Source organism: Nycticebus coucang, chromosome 3 (genome assembly GCF_027406575.1).
Source record: "Nycticebus coucang isolate mNycCou1 chromosome 3, mNycCou1.pri, whole genome shotgun sequence".
In the NCBI taxonomy this organism is placed as follows: domain Eukaryota; kingdom Metazoa; phylum Chordata; class Mammalia; order Primates; family Lorisidae; genus Nycticebus; species Nycticebus coucang.
Genome location: NC_069782.1, coordinates 107,540,724 through 107,565,518, shown reverse-complemented (window position 1 = coordinate 107,565,518; position 24,795 = coordinate 107,540,724). Strand labels below are relative to the sequence as shown.

Below are 24,795 nucleotides of genomic sequence, written 5' to 3'. Positions count from 1 at the left end.
AGAGCCAGAAAACTGCATCTTAAGAGTCAATTTTGCATCTCACTTTAAAAACCTGAACAAAACCTAATAAGTAAAAATGACAACCTGCCTTTCTTCTGAATCAAAAGGATATCATTTCCGCTGATGTGAAGGTTTAAATTCACAGGACCTATACGTAAAGGGAAACTTCTTTCTACCAGAAAATAAGCTGCAAGTGAGCTGATTAGCACCGACAAGAATCTGTGTTTCCTGCATAAGCCAATTAAAGACACAAAAGATACCAGCTCTAAGGTGTTGACAGCTAAAATTAGTGGCTCGAAATTTTGTTTCAAAACCAAGTTTAAATGGCTTCGTTTGCTTTATGCAGTTTTCTTAAGAAAAAAATAAGAGCAGAAGGAAATGTGATAGAAGTTTCTTGAAAAAAGGGTTCATGACTCAACGGCTCAAGAATATACTTTGACTGCCTTACAGTATTTCCAACACATAATAGGTGCTTCATAATTACTTGTAGAATAAATGAACAAATTTACCTCACATTTCAGAATCTTAATCAGCAAAAGGAAGACGTACATGGAAAAGTTACGCAGTACACAGTAATAGCAAAAAAAAGAGAAAAAGTTTCAAAAACCATGATCAAGCCAAAGATTTGCTACATACATACAAGATATGAAGTGTGCCAGGCTTACTGAAAATAATACATTTGAAAGAATTTTGCTAGATCACACCACATAGTAAATTAAAATTTTTATTAAAAACTCACTATTTAATTAATCACTCCCTACTGTCTGCTCTGTAAATATGCACTTCTATACAGAGATGGGGTCTTGCTATGTTGTCCAGGCTGGAACATAATGGCCATTCACAAGCATGATCATAATGTATCACAGCCTCCAACTCCTGGGCTCAAGTGATCCTCCTGCCTCAGTCTGCTGAGTAGCTGGGACTACAGGCACATTCCCCCCATGGCTGATTAAATGTTTGTTCTTTCGATGTCAGCGAGAGTAGTTATTCTTTCTTTCTTTATTTTTTATTGTTGGGGATTAATTGAGGGTACAAGAAACCAGGTTACACTGATTGCATTTGTTATGCAAAGTCCCTCTTGCAATCCTGTCTTGCCCCCAAAAGGTGTGGCACACACCAAGGCCCCACTCCCTCCCTCCTTCCCTCTCTCTGTTCTTCCTTTCCCCACCCCTCCCTCTTTCTTTTAAGAGTAGTTATTTTTACTGTTGGGGATTCATTGACGGTACAATAAGCCAGGTTACACTGATTGCATTTGTTAGGTAAAGTCCTTCTTGCAATTGTGTCTTGCCCCCAAAAGGTGTGGCACACACCAAGGCCCCACCCTCCTCCCTCCTTCCCTCTCTCTGCTCTTCCTTTCCCCACCCCTCCCTCCTTCTTTCTCTCTCTGCTCTCCACTTTCCCCACCCCCACCATGTCCTTAATTGTCATTAATTGTCCTCATATCAAAATTGAGTACATAGGATTCATGCTTCTCCATTCTTGTGATGCTTTACTAAGAATAATGTCTTCCACGTCCATCCAGGTTAATACGAAGGATGTAAAGTCTCCATTTTTTTAAATGGCTGAATAGTATTCCATGGTATACACATACCACAGCTTGTTAATCCATTCCTGGGTTGGTGGGCATTTAGGCTGTTTCCACATTTTGGAGATTATAAATTGAGCTGCAATAAACAGTCTCGTATAAGTGTCCTTATGATAAAAGGATTTTTTCCCTTCTGGGTAGATGCCCAGTAATGGGATTGCAGGATCAAATGGAAGGTCTAGCTTGAGTGCTTTGAGGTTTCTCCATACTTCCTTCCAGAATAGTTATTCTTAACCTAGCTTTAAGAATATTATTATAAAACTCCTATATTTTCATGTTAAAAATCCCCAACAGTACTAATGGGTATAAAGTGAAAAGTCAGGCTCCCTTCTAATTCCTAGAGCAAACCATTGATAAACAATGTGGTATGGACATTTTCCTGTACAAAGCTAGTCTCATTTTCACCAGTGCTGAATAGCATGTTATTATACACAGGGACTTACTCAATCAGTTCTTATTGGTGCATATTGAGACTCTTTCCAGTTTTTAAAAATTGCTATTATGTTGATGAACATTCTTTTATACTATTTTTGCAACCTAATGCAAATATTTAAAAATTTATTTTGAAATATCTAAAATTTCTATAATATGAATTGTCAGAAGTGGAATTTCTAAGAAAAAGAGCATATAGCTATTAGTCTCTGTTACTGTGAGACGTTCTGTGAAAGTGTTTCAATTAGTTGTCCATTTCACTAATAAAACCAGGGAAGTCTGGTTTTATCTCCTTAGCAAAATTTTTTTTTTGAGACAGAGCCTCAAGCTGTCACCCTGGGTAGAGTGCTGTGGCATCACAGCTCACAGCAATCTCCAAATCCTGGGCTCAAGCGATTCTCCTGCCTCCGCCTCCCAAGTAGCTGGGACTACAGGCGCCCACCACAATGCCTATTTTTTGGTTGCAGCAGTCATTGCTGTTTGGTGGGCCCAGGCTGGATTCAAACCCACCAGCTCAGGTCTATGTGGCTGGTGCCCTAGCCACTTGAGCCACAAGCACCGAGCCTCCTTATCAAATTTTTTAATCTAAAGGTTAGGTCTCTTTTTTCTGGTAAATATATTTCTTTGTCTGTGAGTGAGAGTGAGAATATTTTTATCTATTTATGGCCAACAGATTTCTTGGTGTGTTGGTATTTCTTCATTTATCTGGGAGTTTTCCCACAAAGCATAACCTCAAAAGACGGGAGAGGTTATCTGAGATTCCGCTGTGGCCATCGTTCCTGTGTCTCCAGGGAGCACAATGGCAGGCCAGTAAAAGTAGTGGTTTTAGACAAGAATAATCCTTCATCTGCTCTACTTCACTTCTTTGTTAAAAATCATGTTCCCCAAATATTGGTTCTTTTTTATTACCAATAGATTTCTAGTTAAATACTTAAGTGATTGTAATCTTCCATCCAGATTAGCTTAAATAAACTACATTACCTTTGATAATATCAATGACTTCAACAACTTTCTATTTTTAAATAATAATTCTATTCAAATCTTTAATAGATTTGAAATCTTCTTTTCAAATACCACTTTAATGCTTAAAAATGTATACTAGTTTTATTTATAAGTATAAATTACATCTAATTTGTTAACTTAAAAATATACAATCATTAATTTGGAAAAAACAGATTGAAAACCAATGTTTATCAAAAAATATTTCAAAACAATGGTTGCCTCTGAGGCCAAATTATAAGGGAAAGAAAAGTATTCTCAAGCAAACATGTTAAATATTAGAGTAATAGCTCAATTAGAGGGTAGAACCAGACATTTAGGCGCAGACAGGGTATTTATGCAATGAAAGATTTTTAAAGATAAAAATAGGCTTTCTAACATATTTCATAAAAATGTATGAACCCACACATTAATATACAACTGCAGTTGAATAATGGTGGGACAAATTCTTAACTCCATGTTGTTAAAAACCCTATAAATACCTGTGTGAACTTACGGCAGGAAAAACCCAAAATTTCTTACCTCTGTGGCGAGGCTCTGGCTTGCACCATTGTCAAGGAGGAACTTGACAACCTCCAGGTGGTTTTCCTGGGCTGCCATATACAATGGGGTGAAACCATTCTGCAACAGAAGAAGTAAATGCTTGTCAGCAGCTTCTGAGACCCAATCTATTTTTCCATGGAAATGATGATACGTGCTCTAAAAATTGTTCCCATTTCATAATTTTTATAATTTTTATGTATTCATATTTATTGGAAAATCTAAGCACCATAGTTGAAACAACATTCATAATTTAAATATAGTTCACAATTATACTTCATAATTTGAGGGTAGACTACAGTTAATAGTTTAGCTAACAGTCTAAGTTTCATTCAAGGAAGCTTACCTTCTCAAATAAGTTCGCTTAGTCATCAGCCACTTATTAAGGCTGCTATGCTAAAAGATTTTACTATAGGCTTTGAGGGTAAGAAGCAAAACATATTTGGTCATTGTAGCCCCCAAGCATCAATTTATTTAAAATAATGGTGTCTACACTATTTTCATATAAAAATAAGCATCTGAAGTAGTTCCAACTTCGAAAGAAATTTCTATTAATATCAAACAGCTTCAAACTTAACCATGGGTGCTATCACTTAGAACAAAAAAAGGAGCACCAATTTGCAAAATAGTAGGATTCGATCTAAATAGTAACCTATTATTTTCGGTAGGTTTTCTTCCTCACCTTTTTTAGCAAAGGCATAGTAGTATTTTTATGATCATAACATATTTATACATATTCATACATTCACACACAGCTAGTATGTTGTATATGTGTGCATATGTTTGTCTGAAATGTTCTAAAATTGCCAAAGAACTTGGATCCAAGCAAATTAATGTGCATATTATATTTTTAAGTTTCTTAAAGTGTTGCCTATGTGTTTGTTCTCTAGAAAAATGTACATGTATTTCGTACCTATGAAATACTACAATTTTTAAAAACTGTATTGCAAGCTATAAGCATCAAACTACAATAAATTCTCTTTGAATACTCTTTTTTTTTGAAGACAGGGTCTTGCTTTGTTGCCTGGGCCACATCATAGCTTACTGCCACCTAAAGCTCCTGGGCTCAAGCAATCCTTTTGCCTCAGCTTCCCAAGTAGGTGGGACTACAGCAGTGGTTCTCAAACTGTGGGTCATGACCCACTAGAACTGTATTAAAGGGCTGTGGCATCAAGAAGGTTGAGAACCACTTCACTACAGGAACTTGCCGACATACCCAACTAACTTTTCTTTCTTTCTTTTTTTTTTTTTTTTTTTTTTTTTTGTAGAAATGTGGTCTCTTTCTGTTTCTTAGGCTGGTCCTTGAACTCCTGACCTCAAACTACCCTCCCACCTAAGCCTCCCAAAGTGCTAGGATTACAGGAATAAACCACCATGCTCAGCCATGATACATTTTTGAGAATGTAGTGTCTATTTAACTGAATGTTCTGGAATTGCATTATAAACATAATGCAATTTCAAAAAATAAAAGCAAATATATTCTAAATGAAAATGTTACCAAATATTACTTAAATTTTGTGACTGAAAAGTTTAGGCTCATTATTATAATTATCAACTACTATATGAGTACCTTACTTATCCATAAGTTCAGCTTCTGTGACCTCACTGTTCTGGCTTATGGCCAAGAATCAGAAAGTCAGTCAAAAAGATCCTCGAGCAGATAAACATGATTTCCATAGCAAATCCACCATACCTATGCACAGAAAGTTCCTCTATTCTACTTACTATATTTTTCATACAACTGAAACAAGTTATGTCATCTAGGGGCAAAGCTCAAGATTAAAAACACAAAATTAGAGGCCGTGAAATGTGACAGCACATTCAAGCTATTTGCTTTTAACTTGGCTACCTGCTAATCCCTCTGGAGCCCACTGTTACTCTATTACGAAAGTTCATATCAACATTTACACATGAACCATGGAATAACTGCAGCAGTCTGTTGTAGTTGTGATGTGTGTGACTTTCTTTTTTGTCACTCTTGCCTGAGGTATGAGGAAAATTGAAGGGTGGATTAGAAATTAGCATTACGATGAGGGTAGTCCTCATTTTCTTAGATGCCCACTGAAAGGTCATTAAATCGCTGGTTGATTTATATATCTGTTAGGCAATAAAGCAAAACAAAAATGACAAGAAAGATGGAAAGAAAGAAAGATGGAAAGAAAGAAGGAAGGAAGGAAAGAACAGAACAGAAAGGTGAAAACCCACGTAGACTTTTTTTCACAGCTAAATGAACTACTAAGTATCTACCTTTCCTCAGGAAGTATGCTTGCTGAAAACCAAAATTTTCAGAGGGTGGATTCAGATTTAGGAGTAACGTTTTTTAAGGAAGAATTTCAAAATGGATGTTGTTCTGTCAGACATAAATATCAGATAAATTATGCCAGTTGGTTCTCAACTTCAGGGTGGGTCTGCTGTGGTCCAAGACAGCCTAAGAAATATTGGCCCACCCACACATCTGTCTTCTAGCCCAGGGAATGTCCACCGTTCTCAAAGCTTCCTTTCAGAACCCACCGTTTCAGGATCCATGAAGAAAGCCCAAAATATAGTACTGATTTTATGGTGATGCTTTCTTACAGACCTGTAGCTTCTAAGAGTCTATTCTCAAGAAATGCAACTTTTATTTTTTTGAAATAGGGTCTTGCTCTGTTTCCCGGGTTAAGTGCAGTAGCGTGATCATAGTTCACAGCAGCCTCACATGCCTGGGCTCAAGTGATCTTTCTGCCTCAGCCTCCTACCACCACACCTGGCTAATTTTTCATAGAGATGGGTGCTCGGGCTGGTCTTGGACTCCTAAGCTCACTGTAACCTTGAACTCATGGGCTCCTGTGATCCTCTCACCTCAGCCTCCTGAGTAGGTGGGACTGTAGGCACATACAACCACACTTAGCTAATTTTTTTACTTTTTGAGAGATGAGGGCCCTTCTAATTGCTTAGGCTGGTCTCAAACTCCTGGCCTCAAGGGATTCTCCTGCCTTGGCTTCCCAACATGCTGGAATTAAAAGTAGGGGCTTCTCCTTCTCTTTCAGTGCTTGCCTTCCTAAGGTTATCACCAGAAAGCTAGTCATTTTATGAACAGCCATATTCTTATTCATTTTTTGATTTTTTAAAACATTTGTTTACTGACAATGTAATTCACTTATCATAAAACTCACCCTTTTAAAGTATACAATTCAGTGGTTTTCAGTATATTCACAAAATTGGGTAAACATCTCTATTTAATTCTAGAACATTTTAATCACCCCAGAAAGAAACTCCATACTTGTCAGTAGTCACCCCCTATTTGCTCTTAGAAACCAGCAATCTACTTTTATCTTTTTGGCTTTGCTTATTCCAAATATTTTTTTTTTTTTTTTTTATTGTTGGGGATTCATTGAGGGTACAATAAGCCAGGTTACACTGATTGCAATTGTTAGGTAAAGTCCCTCTTGCAATTATGTCTTGCCCCCATAAAGTGTGACACACACCAAGGCCCCACGCCCCTCCCTCCATCCCTCTTTCTGCTTCTCCCCCATAACCTTAATTGTCATTAATTGTCCTCATATCAAAATTGAGTACATAGGATTCATGCTTCTCCATTCTTGTGATGCTTTACTAAGAATAATGTCTTCCACGTCCATCCAGGTTAATACGAAGGATGTAAAGTCTCCATTTTTTTTAATGGCTGAATAGTATTCCATGGTATACATATACCACAGCTTGTTAATCCATTCCTGCGTTGGTGGGCATTTAGGCTGTTTCCACATTTTGGTGATTGTAAATTGAGCTGCAATAAACAGTCTAGTACAAGTGTCCTTATGATAAAAGGATTTTTTTTTCTTCTGGGTAGATGCCCAGTAATGGGATTGCAGGATCAAATGGGAGGTCTAGGTTGAGTGCTTTGAGGTTTCTCCATACTTCCTTCCAGAAAGGTTGTACTAACAGAATCATACAAGTGGCTTTAATGGTATTGTGCCATTTCTGCTGTTTGTGTTGATGAAATGTTTTTGGTTTCTATCTTCATGATGGAAATTCCAATTTTATGGTGGCCATTGAACATGTATGGGCATTAATTTTATTTTGCTTTAGTTTTGGTCAGCTAGAGTCCATACCTATTTCCACTTCATTTGACAATGTCACCCCTATTTTATTTTGGAGAGTTACTGTTTCCATTATGTAAGGAGGACTTGCTTTTGGTTGGACTTTGAGACAGATCAGCCTGTCCTTGGTTAATCACAGGGTAGCCACATGTGCAGAATATCTTCCATTTGCTCTTTCTGTCTACTCTTTGTCCTCAGCTGTGTTCTCTGCACAATTCCCTCTCCCCAGCCTTGATTGACTTGTAGGACCCAAATCCAAAGGCAATCTTGCTCTCAGGTTTCTGGCTAGCTGGGTTCTCCCACTCTCCAGCTCAACTGTCTGTATTCTAAAGCCTTCTGAAAGCATGCTAACCTTCCATTCTCTGCGTTCATCATCTAAATCCAATATACTCATTTCCTCTTGTGCTCAAGTTAAGCTTCTGCTCCTATAATCCAACTAACACAAATTAATACAAATTTTATCTATTAAGATAATTGCTAAGTCATGGAAGAAGCCCAAGTGCCCATCGATCCACGAATGGATTAATAAATTGTGGTATATGTACACCATGGAATATTACGCAGCCTTAAAGAAAGATGGAGACTTTACCTCTTCCATGTTTACATGGATGCAGCTGGAACATATTCTTCTTAGCAAAGTATCTCAAGAATGAAGAAAAAGTATCCAATGTACTCAGCCCTACTGTGAAACTAATTTATAGCTTCCATTTGAAAGCTATAACCCAATTATAGCTGAAGATTAAGGGGGAAAGGGATAGGGAGGGGAGGGGAGGGGAGAGAGGAGGATGGATGGAGGGAGGGTAATTGGTGGGACCACACCTACGGTGCATCTTACAAGGGTACATGTGAAATTTACTAAATGTAGAATACAAAAGTCTTAACACAATAACTAAGAAAATGCCATGAAGGCTATTAACACAATAACTAAGAAAATGCCATGAAGGCTATGTTAACTTGTTTGATGAAAATATTTCAAATTGTATATAAAACCAGCACATTGTACCTCATGATTGCATTAATGTACACAGCTATGATTTAATAAAAAAAAAAGAGAAAAAAAGAGAAATGATCAACAAAGCATAAAAACAAACTGATTCTATTTAGTGATGATTCTAGGAAGAAAAATCAGAAATATTCTTTGGAAAAAGTGAATACAAATATTACCATCATTCCTTAGCTCACAGAGGTTGAGGGACCTGGAATTCAATGTGTTGTCATTGGACAACCTACAGCCGTAATAATTTTCTGTGAAATGGCACCTAAATTGGGAGCCTGGTCAGATTTTGAAAACAATATTATTATTCTCTTAAGAGAAAAAAATACATCATTGTTTTCCTATTAATTTCCTAACTCAGAAAATTTCCAAAACAAGCCGGCTAAAAAGGAATATACGGGTGCTAATTTACATTTTCTTTTCTGTAACAACAGATTAAATTCTGAAAAGAGCAGCTTAAGATGGAGCAAGTGTGCTATTTGAAGTCTGATTTTATTCAGCATCTCCAATACCTTCTGCTCCAAATGTTTATAGTGGTGCTATTACAAGCATGCACATCTGCAGACTTACAATTTTGTAGCTAGTACTGAGGCATGCTGCCTAATACCCACCAAAATAAAATAAATTAGTAAGTCCATCTATAACGTCATCAGAGCAAGGGCTTAAATTTCACCCGTGAAATCCTCCTGTTCATTCTGGTTTCTTATGGCCAGCCTTTGTCTATTGTAAAGTGCTATTCTTAATTAAGAAGTTAAGGACATGGGGAAAGAGTTGCATTGATTCATATACGGTACTAATTTTTGTGAAAGTCAGTTAGATTAGAGGTATAATATATATGTCACAGGTCAAAGAGGCTCTGTCTGAATCATACCCATCTGTCTGACTGTGTCAGGATCTGACTTTTCCACCACAGGGAAAATCAGGGTTTACAGAAAAACCAAAGAGACACTGGCTTGTCTAAGGGTTAATATCACTATGATCATCTGTTCATTTAGAATATTCTGATACTTAAAATATTATTTGAGATAGATTTTACTTCTTTATAAATACTATTGGTGCTTTACATTATAGAATAAAGACAAAGAAGGAGGGAAGAGTGAGAGATGTCATTTGATTTAGCAGTTTTAGGTTTTCAACAGTAAACTCTGTTAATCTGAGTTAACAGATTAACTGTACAGGTACTGTATTTGGTATGAAGTATTAAGGACTTAATCAAATTTTTTATAATCACAATTCAATTAGTCACCCAATTTATCTCTCTAGGCAGGACTCAATGATTACCAGAATGTTAAGGAATATAAAAAAGGGCCAGATGCAGTGGCTCATGCATCTAGCACTTTGGAAGCCTGAGGTAGGAGGAATGCTTGAGGCCAGAAGTTCAAGACCAGCCTGAGCATGAGAAAGATGCCTATTTCTATTTTAAAAAAAAAGGTGTTAACTAACTTAATACTTAAGATCAATGCAATGGGAAAAATTAATATAAAATCTACAAATTTCCAGTTCATAGATCTTTAGTTTGTAAGATCAGAAGTTGGTATTGCTCAATGTCATTTTTATTTTTAAGATAAGGAGAATTTTTATATTCAAGGAGAATAAGGGCTCACTTTACGTGATCTCTTGTTTGCTATTAACTATTGCTTATAGGTTAAAATCTCATTTGGATAGATACGCTACCTTTCTTGAATATTAATATTCCTGTGATGTTTTATGTGCTACCACCTAAATGGAGTCTAATCTTATTTCATGGCATCATTGGTTATTATTATTATTATTTTTATAAACGTTCCTACTTAAGAGTTGCTATGAGGAATTATTTCTGCCGCCTGGTCATCTTGTTATTTGTTCTTTTCACAGAACAACGCAGTTCTGCAGGCTTCTAAAGGCAGGTGTCCAGAGAAGGGGTGGAATGCTTTGCTGTGCTATGTGTGGTGGGGAATTCCAAGCACAACTGAAGTACCAAGGAATGTCATAGCCCATGTCCCTCCCTCTGGCTGCATCATCAGTGTGGAATGTGTACAAATTGATGTTAAAACTGATTTGGATTTGATTTTAACTGCAGCCTCTCCCAAATATGGCAGAGTAGGTCTTAAAACTAGGGCTGCTCTAAGTATTAGTAAAAAATGTATACGGTATTTGAAAGGAGATTTATATTTCCTCCCTTGGGAGAATAAAAAGAGGAAATACAAACGGATCAAAGACTTTCTCCACTATTTGAGAGCCTAGAACTACCTAGGTATTTTTAAAGAAAAAAGAAAAAAAGTTATAAGGGCATTTTAAACTGAAATAAATCAGTCTACAAGTATGATGCTTCTGTTGTAATCACCCAGTTTGTATCTGTCTTGAAGTATTATACTTGTCAATATTTAACTTCATGTCATTCCTTAATGGAAAAAGCGTTATTATTACAAGTGAACTCTTGGAGGGATTCAGAATAATTGGTATGGACAAGGTAATGAAGTTCTAACCATGGGCAACTAGAAAGAATTTAGAGCAAATATATAGGAAACCACGCAGTTGGAGGTGCCGTGCAGCTTCTTTTGCATGCACTGACATTTAATGGCACCAGAGCTATCACTTGTTAATGTTTTTGGTAAACGGAGGAGGAATTCACTCCAATTTTGTGGACCCATAAAAGAGAGGAGACTTCTGTTATCCAAAGGTAATCAGCATTGAAAAAGGCTAGGATAATCACGTGTGCATAAAATGGAGATCAAAAGGCCACAGTAAATAATGAAAAATGTTTGAGATTCACGCTCAAAAGATAAAATGAAAAATCTTAAAAGTAGGTACATAAAAATCTAACAAAATGTAGGTTATAGCTGCATCCACATATGAGTTTTCAGCATGAACAAAGATTAAACCAATTGTGATTTTTGTGGAGGAACAGCAATTTTCCCAGCAAAATTATATGATATATTGACATTCTTCCCTTTTTATTTTTACAACATAAAAAAAAAAGACAGTCTTCTGTAAAAAGTATTTGAGAACCAACGATAGTCTTTATCTTTTCTTTTTCCACTTAATCTTTGGATTTGCAAAAAAGACAGTCTTCTGTAAAAAGTATTTGAGAACCAAAGATATTCTTTATCTTTTCTTTTTCCACTTAATCTTTGGATTTGCAAATTGTTGCTATGTGAAACACCCATCAGGAAATCAACCTAGCTGTTTGCACGCTGCCTGGCCTACTGCTCCAGGATGCCCCGTACCCACAGCCCAGCTGTGCCCCAGAAGTGCTCCAGAGTTACTTCCCCTTACTTCACAAAACCCTGCACCTGTGGCAAAACTTGAAGTTTTGTTCCGTGGTCATTCTGTTCACTATCCAACATCCTGGGGGAGACACTGAAAAATCGGGATAGATGTCAGCGTAAGCTGGAGGAAATGTTTGAGTGGGAACAGTTTTAAAAGTGGTCAAGTCCTTGGAGAGTATTTTTGCATTATGATGATGTTTGTCTTCCTATTTAGCTCATGTTTGTGGTGACTCAAATAATAAGTACCTAAATTACGAGGACCTATATATTTCAACCAATAAATTCTTTTAGACTCAAAGTCTGTCAAATGATAATCTCTTGGTGTTCTTAGAACTTCAAGAAGACAGTGTCAGATTTATAGGAGGACTTATATTCATTAAACAGAATCTGGAAATTCTAAAACTTGAGGATATTTAAAGTTTCTTCTGCCTTTTTTAAATTTCTTTTTCTTTTCTTTCCTTTTTTTTTTTTGCCAGCAAATCTGTTTCAGAGAGCCACAAAGATACTTTAGTTAGTAAAGAGGAGTTAAGCCATTTCTTTCCTTTTTGAAATAGAGCGCGGATAGATCCTGAAATTCTAAGAGCATTTCTTTATTTATAGGCATATAGGCGTCCCTATTTCCTTTGTAGTTTAAATACTGAGACTTAAGCTAGCATCCTACATACAAGTATCCCCTAAACAATTGTGTCCATGACTACCAGTCATAGAATTTCATGTATGGACCACTTTAAAAAACCTCTACCTTTCACACATGTAGTATGGCAAAGGAGGACACGGATGAACATAAATAATCTGCAATAATATTACCATGTGTATTAGAGAATAGCTCTTAAGTGTGATGTTCATAGAGCATATGTGAACCAAGCAAGCACCTGACCCAAGGAACATTATTTGTAAGTTATAACAAAATTTCTCTGGAATAGAGTTGGAGGTTTACCTGAGATTGTGCATTGACATTGGCTCCATTTGTAACCAAGACCTTTACCACCTCTGCTTGTCCAGCCAAAGATGCGATGTGCAATGCTGTGTTTCCTTTCTGTAAAACGAAAAGATATGTCAACTTACCCTTTCAAATCCTTCCATGTTCATAAGTTCTCCAAACAAAACAAAGTAGACTGGTATCTCATTAGAGTTGCACCCTGATTCTTATGGAGGCCTAGATCCTCATGGAAAGTGGCAAATATATGTATTGTAATAAGTATTAAACATGAGACACTGGCCTTCGTAGCTGCATCCACATTGGCTTCTCTCTGTAGTAGTTCAGAAACAACTTCCACGTGGCCTTCTTTGGAAGCAAGATGAAGAGCATTCAACCCATTCTGATGAAAGGCAGAGGGAAAGGTTTACTCAGCATTGAAAACACAGCAGTGAACAGCCCACTAAGAACCCCGGAGATCACATCCCACAGACGATCACTTGCATGTGTGCAGTGCAAGAATTTGAATGAGGAATAAAAGTATTTGAAAAGTAAGTGGGTTGTTCCCTTACCATTATTATACCAAATTTTAAGAATTAATTATCAAAGGGACACAGGCCTAGGTTTCTGGACATTTCTCTTACAGAGGACACTTTGACAGTGTCAAGCTGGTAAAATATAACAGAAAAACTCACAAAAATGAGAAATTCTTGGCAATAATAAAAGCTTTAGGATTTTAAAATATCGTTTTTAACTAAAAAATTAAAAATAACAACCACAACCAACCTGATTGCAAATGTTGATATCAACCCCATTTTTTATGTAGTCAAGAGCCTTTTCTAGGTGTCCTGCGCGAGCTGCTCTTAAGTAACTTGCATTGGCATCAGACTAAAAGAAAAAAGAAAAGCACTTTGATGAAAAATGAAGCTAATGGGCATGTTTATGACTTGTCTAGTGTTAAGGTCCAAACTAAAACAAAAGTAATTGAATTATTTTATTTTTAACATGAAAACACTAATACAAATTCTCAATAAAGTCACCAGGAAAAGGAAATATTCTTTAAAAGTTTGTTTCAAGATGACCGAGTTATGCCTTCTGTGCTGTTACAGCTCATTCTGAATTGAGAATAAAATAAACACCTTGAAATAAACATACTGTTTCCGCAGAATGAAGAGAAATCCTATAACTTCTTGGTAATTACATTGTGAAGACCCCATTATTTTCTTATAACAGAAATTTAACATCTATTCCATTTTTCTATAATAATTATAGCCATGTTTTCCATTAATAGCTTCAAAGATACATTTTATCTTTGAAGTTTGATGGGAATTTATAGGCAGTGACGTTCTTTTGGATTTTCCATATAGCCATGTGTTCGAACACGGACACATGGCTCATAAATGCCTATACAGATTGTGAATATACGGAATTCCATACATTTTCAAGCTAGCTAAGGCCACAGCCTGGCGAAAACTTACTAGGAGCAGCAGGAGAAAAAAAAAATAGGTAAAAAAATTTAAAACAACAAAACTATACATGTAATTCATTCAATGAGAGCTTGCAATTCTGAACTACTGCTGAACTCTAACTTCTATAACTGCACAGTTGAAACCAACTACGAAGGAAGATGGAGAGAGGAAAGACACTGCCTGCGGAATTGGGGCTGTAAAATTTATAAAGGAGTTTTGTTCAATGCAGTACAAATGCAGGTTTTCCTGAAAGAGTGGCCAAAAACATCTCGTCACTGGTTATAAATGTGTTCACGCAGGTTACGGTTTAGGAGAGGGAAGTGTCTTCTTTTGACCACATGGTGAATACCTCCTTCAAAGACCCTGTTCAAATGCCCCCTCTTCTGTGAAGGCTGCCCTGACCTCCCCAGGCGGGGTTTACTTGCTCAGTGCTCCCAAAGCATGAGTTTCATTGGTAGTCAGCACACAGCATCATAGGTTTGGGTATACCTGTTTTTCTTCCACCTGAAATTATAAGCCCCTTAACAATAAGCAGAGGGAGATTAAGGAGCAGACAACTGGAAAGCAGTCAAGATGCCAATCTTTGCGGCAAAAAATACTAATTCATCCATGGAAATGTAGCTGAGATGCAGGAAAGTCCATCCCTCAGAAGAATCTTTGGCTTTGATGTGAGTCACACTAAGAGCTGACATGCTGCTCAGGGCCTCAGGGAAGGGACGCTGCCTCCAGGGTTTCCCGGCTGCTACCCTCCCACCCCCGCACAGCAGTAAGCCTCTCCTGAGTTTCCTCTAATTTGACTTGAACCTTTATCTCTTGTTGTCGCCTTCTTTCTTGTTTTATTTTAGTAACATCTCTGGGTGCTTCTGTACGCCTGACTGTTGAGTTTTGATCTCTGGGATCCATCATAGCAGAGTCTCAACTTAAACAGCTGCTGCTAGTGCTGGTGGTAAAAAAGCCTGATTGTGCACAGGACAAATCAAAGTTTCCAGGAATTTAAAGAAAAATAAAACACAGTCTTTAAAGAGGTTTCCTACTTTGAGGTCAGTGGGCTGTTTTGTTTTTGTTTTGTTTATAAGTTCAGAGACAAGGAAATTAGCTATGCCAGGACGGCTCACTGTACCATAAAATACCATCTTCTTTGTGTCTGCTCAATGACTTATCAGCAAATTTGCCCAGAAGGGCTCTGATGCTGCGCTGGGAACAAATGACATCAGTCCGCCTGGATATTTTAGCCGCCATCGATAACAACTATGAGGCAAGCATCCCAAACTCTGCCTCTGAGTACACAAAAACAGCAGCTGAAGATATTACAAAGCCGTGTTATAATTCAAGGAAAAAGGTTTTGAATTGATTGCATGTTTGAAAAGTGTTAATAATTCTACACATTGTCCATTTTCCTCTCGAGCCATCTCAGAATTTTTCCATCCACACCTCTCAAACAAACCAAAATAACCAGTATCAATCAAAACTTCTAACTCGGCGGTTCTCTTGGGACTAACAAAGGTTATAAATGAGCTCCCTCCCTTCATCAACTTAACACACACACACACACACACAGTCTGCAAATGTATCCACACTGTGTGTGCCATTTCACTCGGCTCAGGAGTGCTAAGCCTACTCAGGGATCTGTATGTAAGACCCTGTATTTAACGATCCCGGTATCAAATAATTTTCTGAGGTAGCTAATGTAGCACCTCGGAACTTCAGGAGGAACAAGAAGGGAACGCTATGAATCAATTTTTTCAGCTCCTCTTCGCATACCAAAGTGCTCACCATACCAAAATATAACCACTGCCTACCTCAGATGATACGGGGGGAAAGCGGGAGGAAAAGACAGGGAAAATGTAAAAAGAGGGGAATGAAGTCAGTCCTGAAGAGAATTTAAGACATAGGAAGTGGAATTACAAAGGCCACGAGAAAAAGAACCAAAACGTTCTTTCTATACTCAACCACCTTCCTATCCCTCTGGGGTGGCAAATGAAACAATTCAAACCATGGCTCCTTTGCCTTTATCTGGCTGCCTCTTTTTTTCTTCCAAATTATCTTAAGTAATTAGTAGGGTAAATAGTGGATTCTTCACTATTTCTTCCCCTTCCCCCAATTCTAAATACATACAGTATTTTAGTACTGGGATGTTTCTGCTGTTTTCCTTACTATGAATATAAACCGTAGTATTTTGTACTAAGCTCAGTACCAATATGCTGGATCTCTTACCTATCATTTCACCAAGTAACTAGATCTTACTCTTAACATAGGCTATAGCCTGTTTTTTAAAATCTTGAGCGTTGTATCGAAACCATGCTTCTTTTAATGCTGGACATAAAGATGCAACTATTCATTGTTATGGAAGGAAACTAGGTCTGAAGAGAGGTTGGGCTCTGTCACATGGAAAGTCACACAGAGGCAGCCATGGCCTGAGATAGTTGGAACAAAGATGAACATAAATAGGCGAGTCAGCATTTTTTTGTCTGGATGACCATAACCTGAAGAATTTGGGAAATGAAAGTTTCTTTTGTCAACACTTAGTGTCTTATATACTTGGCCATTTTACTAGAAAGAAATGTGAACCATGTGTGTTTTTCAAGAAGACAGCTTCAGGAATAGAGTCGATTGTTATTACAAATTAATAAGTCAGCATTCTGCAGAATATTGATGTTATTCAGCCAAAAGCAGTGGGTGGAAAGAATAAGCATTTCCTGAGTGCCAACTAATGTAATAACTAATACTTGATACTGCCGACAAATTGGGAAATACCACTGTGTTTAACTATATTATTAGTCAGTTAATGTAACAAGCATTAATTGTGTAAGTCCTTCTGTTAATTTACTTAATTCTTATCATAGTTCTATAAAGAGGTGTTGTGGGTTGAATGGTCTCTCTCCTTAAAATTTATGTCCATTTTTTACCTCAGAGCATGACCTTACTGGGACATAGGATCTTAGCAGATGGAATTAGTCAAGATGAGGTCACAACATTTCTACTTCTAGGTCCCACAACTCAACAACAGTAACAACAAGTTTACTGAGACTTATAATGTACTTGCCACTGCAACAAGGCCCTTCCAGAGCCTTATACTCAGATTGTTATTTCCCATCACGCATCCTTCTGTGACATGCTTCCTTCGTGTGGTGGTGTGTTTCTGAGAAGCATCCATGTTGACATAACTATACAGTCCACTTGTCACTGCTGCCCTAGAAGACTCCATAATGTGACTGTAACACAATGTGTTTATCCACTGTAGAGCTGATGGATGTTTGTGTTGTTTTAGCTTTGGGTCTATTATGAAGATGCTGTTCTTACCTTCTGGTACTAGTCCTAATATATGCAAGCAAGAAATTTTTCAGGTATATACATAACAGGATCATAACAGCTGGGTCACTGGCTACGCACTTATTCAACTTTACTAGTTCATTGCATTTCAAAATCATTGTACCAATTTACATTTCTATGGTTTGTAGATAGAAACCATCTGATTGTAGGCTCATGTTTCTTAGAAACTAATCTTTGGTAATTATCTAATGTCTGGGTTAATGTTGTCATATTCTAAAAAAAGGAATTTGAGACTGCTTCTGTTCGTTGCCTTATAGGCACTATCAACTAGAGATTACTTTAAAAATAAATGTTTGGCTTGAGGGCTTTTTTGTTTTTGTTTTAAAGACCACACAGATAAATTTAGACCTCCAACTGGTGTAGAGATGAGGGATTCCTTGTGGTTACAAATTCTCAAGAGATATTTTTTTTCTTTCTTCCATCTGGTGACAAATGGAGATAAGCAAGTTTTTGCTGTATTTTCCATATGGTGAGTTTATTTTCCATCCACCCTTATTTGGGGAGCTACACCCTTTGGGGCCCAGCTTAACGTGGGGTCTTTTACTAGACTGCCCACCTTGGGCGATCCTAGGCTATGTTTTCTCTACTCGGTATCCATACAACCAAGTAAAATGTTCATAACATTTTTTGATCACTGCAGATCTCTTAAAGTGCCAGTTGAGAGATACACTCCAAAGACTTACTTTTATCATTTTCCTAACATCTTAGCTTTCCCTAGAGCTGAAAATATGCTTACTCTTCTTTTTCTCATTCATCCTTCTACTTGGCCAGGTCAGACTCTTGCTACATGACACCTGGATCATGTAGCAAGAGGAGGCTGTAGTCGGCACCAGTTGAATCGGCTAAAAGCATGCATCGATGTCCAGGTGTTTACAAGGAGCCACCTAAATTTTGTAAAAGTGGCTTGCTCAATGTCACACATTTAATAAGTAAACAGCAGGGACTGAAACCCAGAACTGCCCGATAACAAGCATAGGCTCTTTCCACAACACCGGTGGTTTTCAAATTGAGTTCTGAAGAGCCTTCCCTGGTGTTTAGCAATACTAAGATTAGGGTACGACCCAGGAAGCAGAGTTCCACATGCCTCTTCTGTTTTCCCCAACTCGATCTGCTCTTATCTGTTTTTATATATTGCTGTTGGATGGCATATTTCATTTGTAAAAATGTTTCTGCTTTAGAGTGGCACCTGTGGCTCAAAGGAGTAGGGCGCTGGCCCATATACCGGAGGTGATGGGTTCAAACCCAGCCCCGGCCAAAAACTGAAAAAAAAAAAAAAAAAAAAAACCCAAACAAACAAAAAAAAGTTTCTGCTTTAAAACCACAGTATTCAATCCATTCCTAAGACATATCCTCTGAGGCCCTTTAAAATATCTGAGGAAAAGTATAAGCTTGTAAAAAACAAAGAAATTTAAAAAAACCATGCTTGCCCCAAACACATATTTCCAACATGAAATAAATCATGAAAGAATACTAATCTTAAAGGCGATCTAGACAGCTTATTTCTCAACATGCCCCATAATTTCTTGGCACTGTGGCTTCCCCCAGGATGCTCCCTTTGCTAGTCATGCTCACAGCCCCACTGTATCCCTGTCTACCACCCATGGACTCTACTAATCCCAGGTCCAGCTGAAAGGTCATTTCATATTCACTACTTCAGCTTATGAACATTAGACATGACCCCTTCTCTCTCTGGACTCCTACAGCACATGGTCTGCTCTGCACAGATGTCTGCTGTGCTGTAAAGATAGATCATAATCTCTTTGGGGGTAGGTCCTTATCCTCCACGTTGAGGATGCAGTTATTCCTTTCCATGATTTTATAATCTAGCTGTGCAGAATTCACAGGAGATGAAACCAGACATTGATAAAGAAGCTCACTGTGAAGAGCTGGATACAGCTGGGAAAACAGCTGGCAGGAGGTGGAGGGACTTCAACAGGGGACTTAGTCAATGAAAAGAAAAGAAGAAAAAGTAGGTAGAGAAATGTAAAGACACAGAAATGGGAATGTTGGAGGAATGCTGAATGGACAGTCTCTACTGAAAAGTGTACTCCCCGAGAAAAGGGCTGAGTGAAACTCAGAAAGGTTCGGAATGTCAGATAAATCTGATCCATTTCACTGTCAGGATGGCGGGAAGCAGTGAAGGATTTGGAGGAGTAAAAGACATCATTAAAGCTCCCTTGTAGCCCTATTAATTAATAACAGATTACAGTGTAGGAAAAAACAGAGACAAGATCTCCAGGCCACTGTTGTCAACCTTCCATGCTTCAAGGATCTCCTGGAGAGGATGAAAACACGTATGGTCACACACACACTGGCCACACACTCAGAGATTCAGATTCACCCAGATTCAAGTGGTCTCAGATGGGACGTTTTCATCAAGGCAGTGTAGGGGATTCTCAAGTGCAACCAGGGGAGAGAGCCACTGAACTAAGTTATTGTCAGCATCTGGAGACAGACTTCTAATCCACATAAATTATTAACATGCCAATGCCAGATTTTAAATTCTTAGATTTCACATTTACCTCCCCCAACTCCTTCTCTTGTTCCTCTACGTTCTGCCTTTTTGTTGTTGTTAGAGACGGGGTCCCCCTAAGTTGCCCAGGTTGGCCTCAAACTCATGGGCTCAAGTGATCCTCCCATCTCAGTCTCCTGAGTAGCTCAGACTATAGGCACATACCACACCAGGAATGTGTCCCCCTTTTTAAAGCAAACTTTTCTTTTTTTTATTGTTGGGGATTCATTGAGGGTACAATAAGCCAGGTTACATTGATTGCAATTGTTAGGCAAAGTCCCTCTTGCAATCGTGTCTTGCCCCCATAAAGTGTGACACACACCAAGGCCCCACCCCCATCCCTCCGTCCCTCTTTCTGCTTTTCCTCCCCTCCCCATAACCTTGTCATTAATTGTCCTCATATCAAAATCGAGTACATAGGATTCATGCTTCTCCATTCTTGTGATGCTTTAAAGCAAACTTTTATGGCCAGATTAAAGATGTGAAACTTTGCTTGGTAACAACTGCATAATAATCTGGTGGATAAAGTAACACAAATTTGAAAGTCATTCTCAGTCAGGAAGGGGATGGATAGGGTACAGAGACCTGCTTATTAAAATCTGCAGATCCTCCATGGTATAGGTGCCTTTTTTTTTTTTTTTTGAGACAGGGTCTTGACCTATTGCCCAGGTTAGCATGCAATGATGTTATTATAGCTCACTGCAACCTCAAATTCCTGGGCTCAAGCAATCTTCCTGCCTTAGCCTTCTGAGTAGCTGGCCACTAGGCCCAGCTAATGTTTCTATCTTTCTGTGGAGACAGGGTCTCACTCTTGTTCAGGCTGGTCTCCATTGCCTGACCTCAAGTGATCCTTCCCCCTTCCCTCCCAGAGTGCTAGGATTATAGGCATGAGCCACTGTGCTGGCTGGTACTGCTTCTTAACTAGTGATTTCAGATGCCAATTACAGTTTTGAAGTATAAATGGACCTACTTTGCAAAAATCAAATCCAAGACTGGTGTTTATTTAAAATAAGATAACTTCCAACAAAAATAAGTTACATGACTTGAAAGTCTCATTCTTCTGTGTTTAAGGATTTGGGCTGGGACGCTGGGACACTGGGACACGGAGCTGTGGCCCTGCCCAAGCACATGGGAGGAGATGGATTTTCTTTTTTTTCCCCCCTAGACTAGAGATGAATCATTTTTTATCCCTTGGAACACACCCATCCAGACAGTGCCCACTCACAGTGTGCTGGCATTTCATAGATATCTTTCACAGTGATCTAATTTCCCACTAATTTCAAAAGAATGCAACCAATTATACAACCGAAAACAACTATGACATTCAAGTGACAACATGCTGCCTGTCAATAAAAACTCTGGTTCATTAGGAGATTGATATTTCTAAGGAACAGTTAAGTCTATGTTAGCAAATAAATTTTTCTCAGGTGTATTTTTAGGGGTGGGGTGCACAGACCTTAAATAAAAGGGAACTTTGTGTCTTTTGAGTGGCAAGTGCTTGAAATGAACTTGAACCCTTTTAAGTTAGGGAAGATCATATTGAGATTTTATTCTTTTTTACTTGCTATTCAATTATTTGAAATAAACCAGCGTTTTTCATCTATCCATCAGTCAGAGGAGTAGTAGAGGGGATGGCGACTTAACTGATAAGAAAAACGCTTCTACAGGGTATCAATATTTGTAATCATCACCAAAACTAACTAAAGTAAAAGGGGCTGCCTCCACAGATACCCTCTGATTGCTACAAGGCTGCCTTTGTCTGCAAAGATGTTTGTTGGAAGTAACCTCAGTTCATCCCTGAAAATGAGGTCACTCTCCACTCACACATGTTAGTCATGGTTAGCATCCTTGCACTGGGACCTTTGCCAGACAGGCCCCTGCTGTTGCACATTTCAAACCTGCTGGGGTGTCTGTGCACAGTGGCCTCTCTCTTGCTCAAAGGCAAAACAACATTCCCATCTTTATCTTTAAATAGAGGGGAGTTAGAACCGGTTATAAAAATATAGTGCTGGCAGGCTTTTGTTTTTGTAAAGGCGGTGTTTTTAAGAGATTTACCTTGCCATGTGCTGATAAAACTCTCACCCAGTCTGTCTACTACGATCTGGTCTACATCAAAAGGAGGACTGGGCGTTCAGGCCCTGCGGGATATTTTTTCTCGCCCAGAATTTGGACCCCTAAAAATTCTCTTGAAGACTGATTAGCAACAAAAATAAATACAAGAGAAGAAAGATTTTTCCCACGGGGGGAAAGGGAAATACACATGTGATGGTGGTGGGTAGGTGGGTGGGTATTTCCAATATTCTCTAACATAAAGTTGATTATGTTCAGCTTGGATGGGAGTTTGTCTCAAACTTTCTGAGAATGTAAAGTATGATCTTAAAGAGCCAGTTTCACCTGCCTCTTGGAATATAAAACTGCAGGTATCAGGAGAAGAGGGTTTATGTCTAATAATATGAGGTCAATATAGTAACATACCAGGCTGTGCCAAAATTTCAAACAATTTTGACTGACTTCAAACATTTGCTTTCCTCCCACTATGGAAGTTGCAGGGTATCTAAGCACGCCGAACACAGAGTCACTCTTCTATGTTAGGAAGAATGCTATAAATGTTAGAATTGGTGGGATAATAAGATTTGACTTGACGACGGAGAAGTTCCCTCCTGTACTAAAAGCTTTACAGTATTAGGCAACGTGTGAACACTTCTACTGCTAATGTAAGTGGTTAATTTCCAAAGAAGCAAAGAGGGAAAGTGGCAGCAAGTATAAAACTTCCATTGTGACCAACGTACCTAATACAAGATGTAGAAGGGGGTACAAGTCCTTATCTGAAATATTTTTCAAATCTAAAATTAAAACAAAACTAATGATTTCACTTTATTGCATTGAAAGAAATTGCAGGAAGGGACAAGTTTGTCTTTACTTACATAAGGACGAAGCTATACAATAGGGACGCATTGGCTTTAAAATTAATAGTCTTTATTTTGAATTATTCTGAAATGTAAAGATTCAAATATATCAGTAAGCCTGGAAAATAACCGCAGATGAAGAAACCATTTCTGAAAAGTATATTTTGCAGGTATATTCTTTACCAGACTTGCCTAAAATGTCTGCTGTGTTTGGTCGTATTTCTGGTTATCTCTTAGGACAAAGAGCAGCAGCAGAGAAGTCACACAACCCTTTAGACAGAGTCTACCCACGACGCTATCAGTGCTCTGATGCAGAACATACAACCTCCCCTTCCCCGCAAATGTTTTTTTCCATCTTAATACACACAAATGGAATATTAATATAAGGAAGATTTAGATCTGGGGGAAATTTCAATCATGTTTATTTCAGAGAATTATTTTCCCCACTGAGTTAAAACAAGATTGCAATCAAAAGTTGAATAAAATAGTTTGCCGTGACTGTTGGTAGGTAGTCTGCAAATTTCATGGATGGCAGGCTCCCTCACACACAGGACTGAAAGCCTTTCGCATTTGGCAGGCAGAAGGTGAGGGCTAAACCAAATAATGCAGAATCACTGCAGTCTTACACTTTCTCATTATCAGCCATGCCTTCCTTTTCTCCTTCCACGCCTCGTCTGGTTGATATGTCTCAATCTGTCACATGAGCGTATCTGTAAGAAGTTCCCTTTTGCTTTCCTGTGAGCTAGGCTGCTTAAGAAATACTTGATGCATAATCTGTGCTCACTTGTTCACCCGAGAAAGGGGCTGTCTTAACCAATCACTCTCCGCCAATCTGGAAAGGATCAGTTGGCATGAACCTCAACACAGCTTCGTTTATAACCCTGTCATAGCATCATTTATGTGTGTGCCCTTGAGTCACATCAACAGTATTTACTAAATAATCTCAGAGTACAGAGCCCTAAACTAGTAAACTGGTATAGTAATGATTTAAATCACAGTCTTGCTTTGTACTGAACAAAAAAAAACGTACAATTCTTTTTTAAAATCTTAGTTTCTGAGGTAAGTAGAAGTCATGTATCATCTCCACTGTACAGATAAGAAACTGAAACAATGAAAGGTGTGATTTGTTTAACTAGAGATGTTGCTAAAAATAGAATTTGGGTTCCCTGCATTTAATGTTCTTCCCAATATCTCGTGATACAAGAATAAGAATTAATTAGTCCATGATGCTATGGTTTAAACTAGTAAACTGACTCGGCTGAACATTTTTCTGCCGGACATCTAACGTTGGATGAGATTTCCGAGATCCACTGGTCCAACCTTCCTTCCCCCAACCTGTGATTCATGTTGTAAGTCTCCCCAGATAGCTGTCACACCCACCTTGTACAGCACAATAAAAGTGTCTAAACATGACCTACTCCTTACACATGAAGAGAATGAAGAATGACAGCTTTGTCTTTTTAAACAAAAATGAAATGAGATAGTATGATACAGTCAAAATTTGGCAGTCTTTGGGGACATTTGTTCATAAACAGCTGCCAAATTGTTGCATAGCCTGGCTACACACAATGACCTGCGGAGACCCTTAGAAATACACCTTATAATACTAAGATATTGCTATTCATCACTTGGAAATACATAGCAGTACGTAACTTCTGGCATTTTACATGGTGGATTATATAAACCACGTCAACTGTTTGGGGGTTTTCCATTTATTGGGTATGTTATGAATCAGAACCAGGGTGTCAGGCTTCATGCTTAAGGATCCTTATTATGTAGGAGGTATTG

The 24,795-nt window shown here is 38.2% G+C and overlaps 1 protein-coding gene across 4 annotated transcripts in view; it reads right to left on the bottom strand.

The window, feature by feature from the left end:
• The window catches only part of ANK3 (ankyrin 3), a 545,106-nt gene that overhangs the window by 225,665 nt on the left and 294,646 nt on the right, over nt 1-24,795 (bottom strand). For all 4 annotated transcript variants that reach the window (XM_053582915.1, XM_053582914.1, XM_053582918.1 and 1 more), the window contains exons 2-5: nt 13,577-13,678; nt 13,095-13,193; nt 12,812-12,910; nt 3,539-3,637 (exon numbers count right to left, since the gene is read on the bottom strand). In XM_053582915.1, the coding sequence (XP_053438890.1) occupies nt 3,539-3,637; nt 12,812-12,910; nt 13,095-13,193; nt 13,577-13,678 (399 nt within the window). The remainder of the gene's footprint in view (nt 1-3,538; nt 3,638-12,811; nt 12,911-13,094; nt 13,194-13,576; nt 13,679-24,795) is intronic.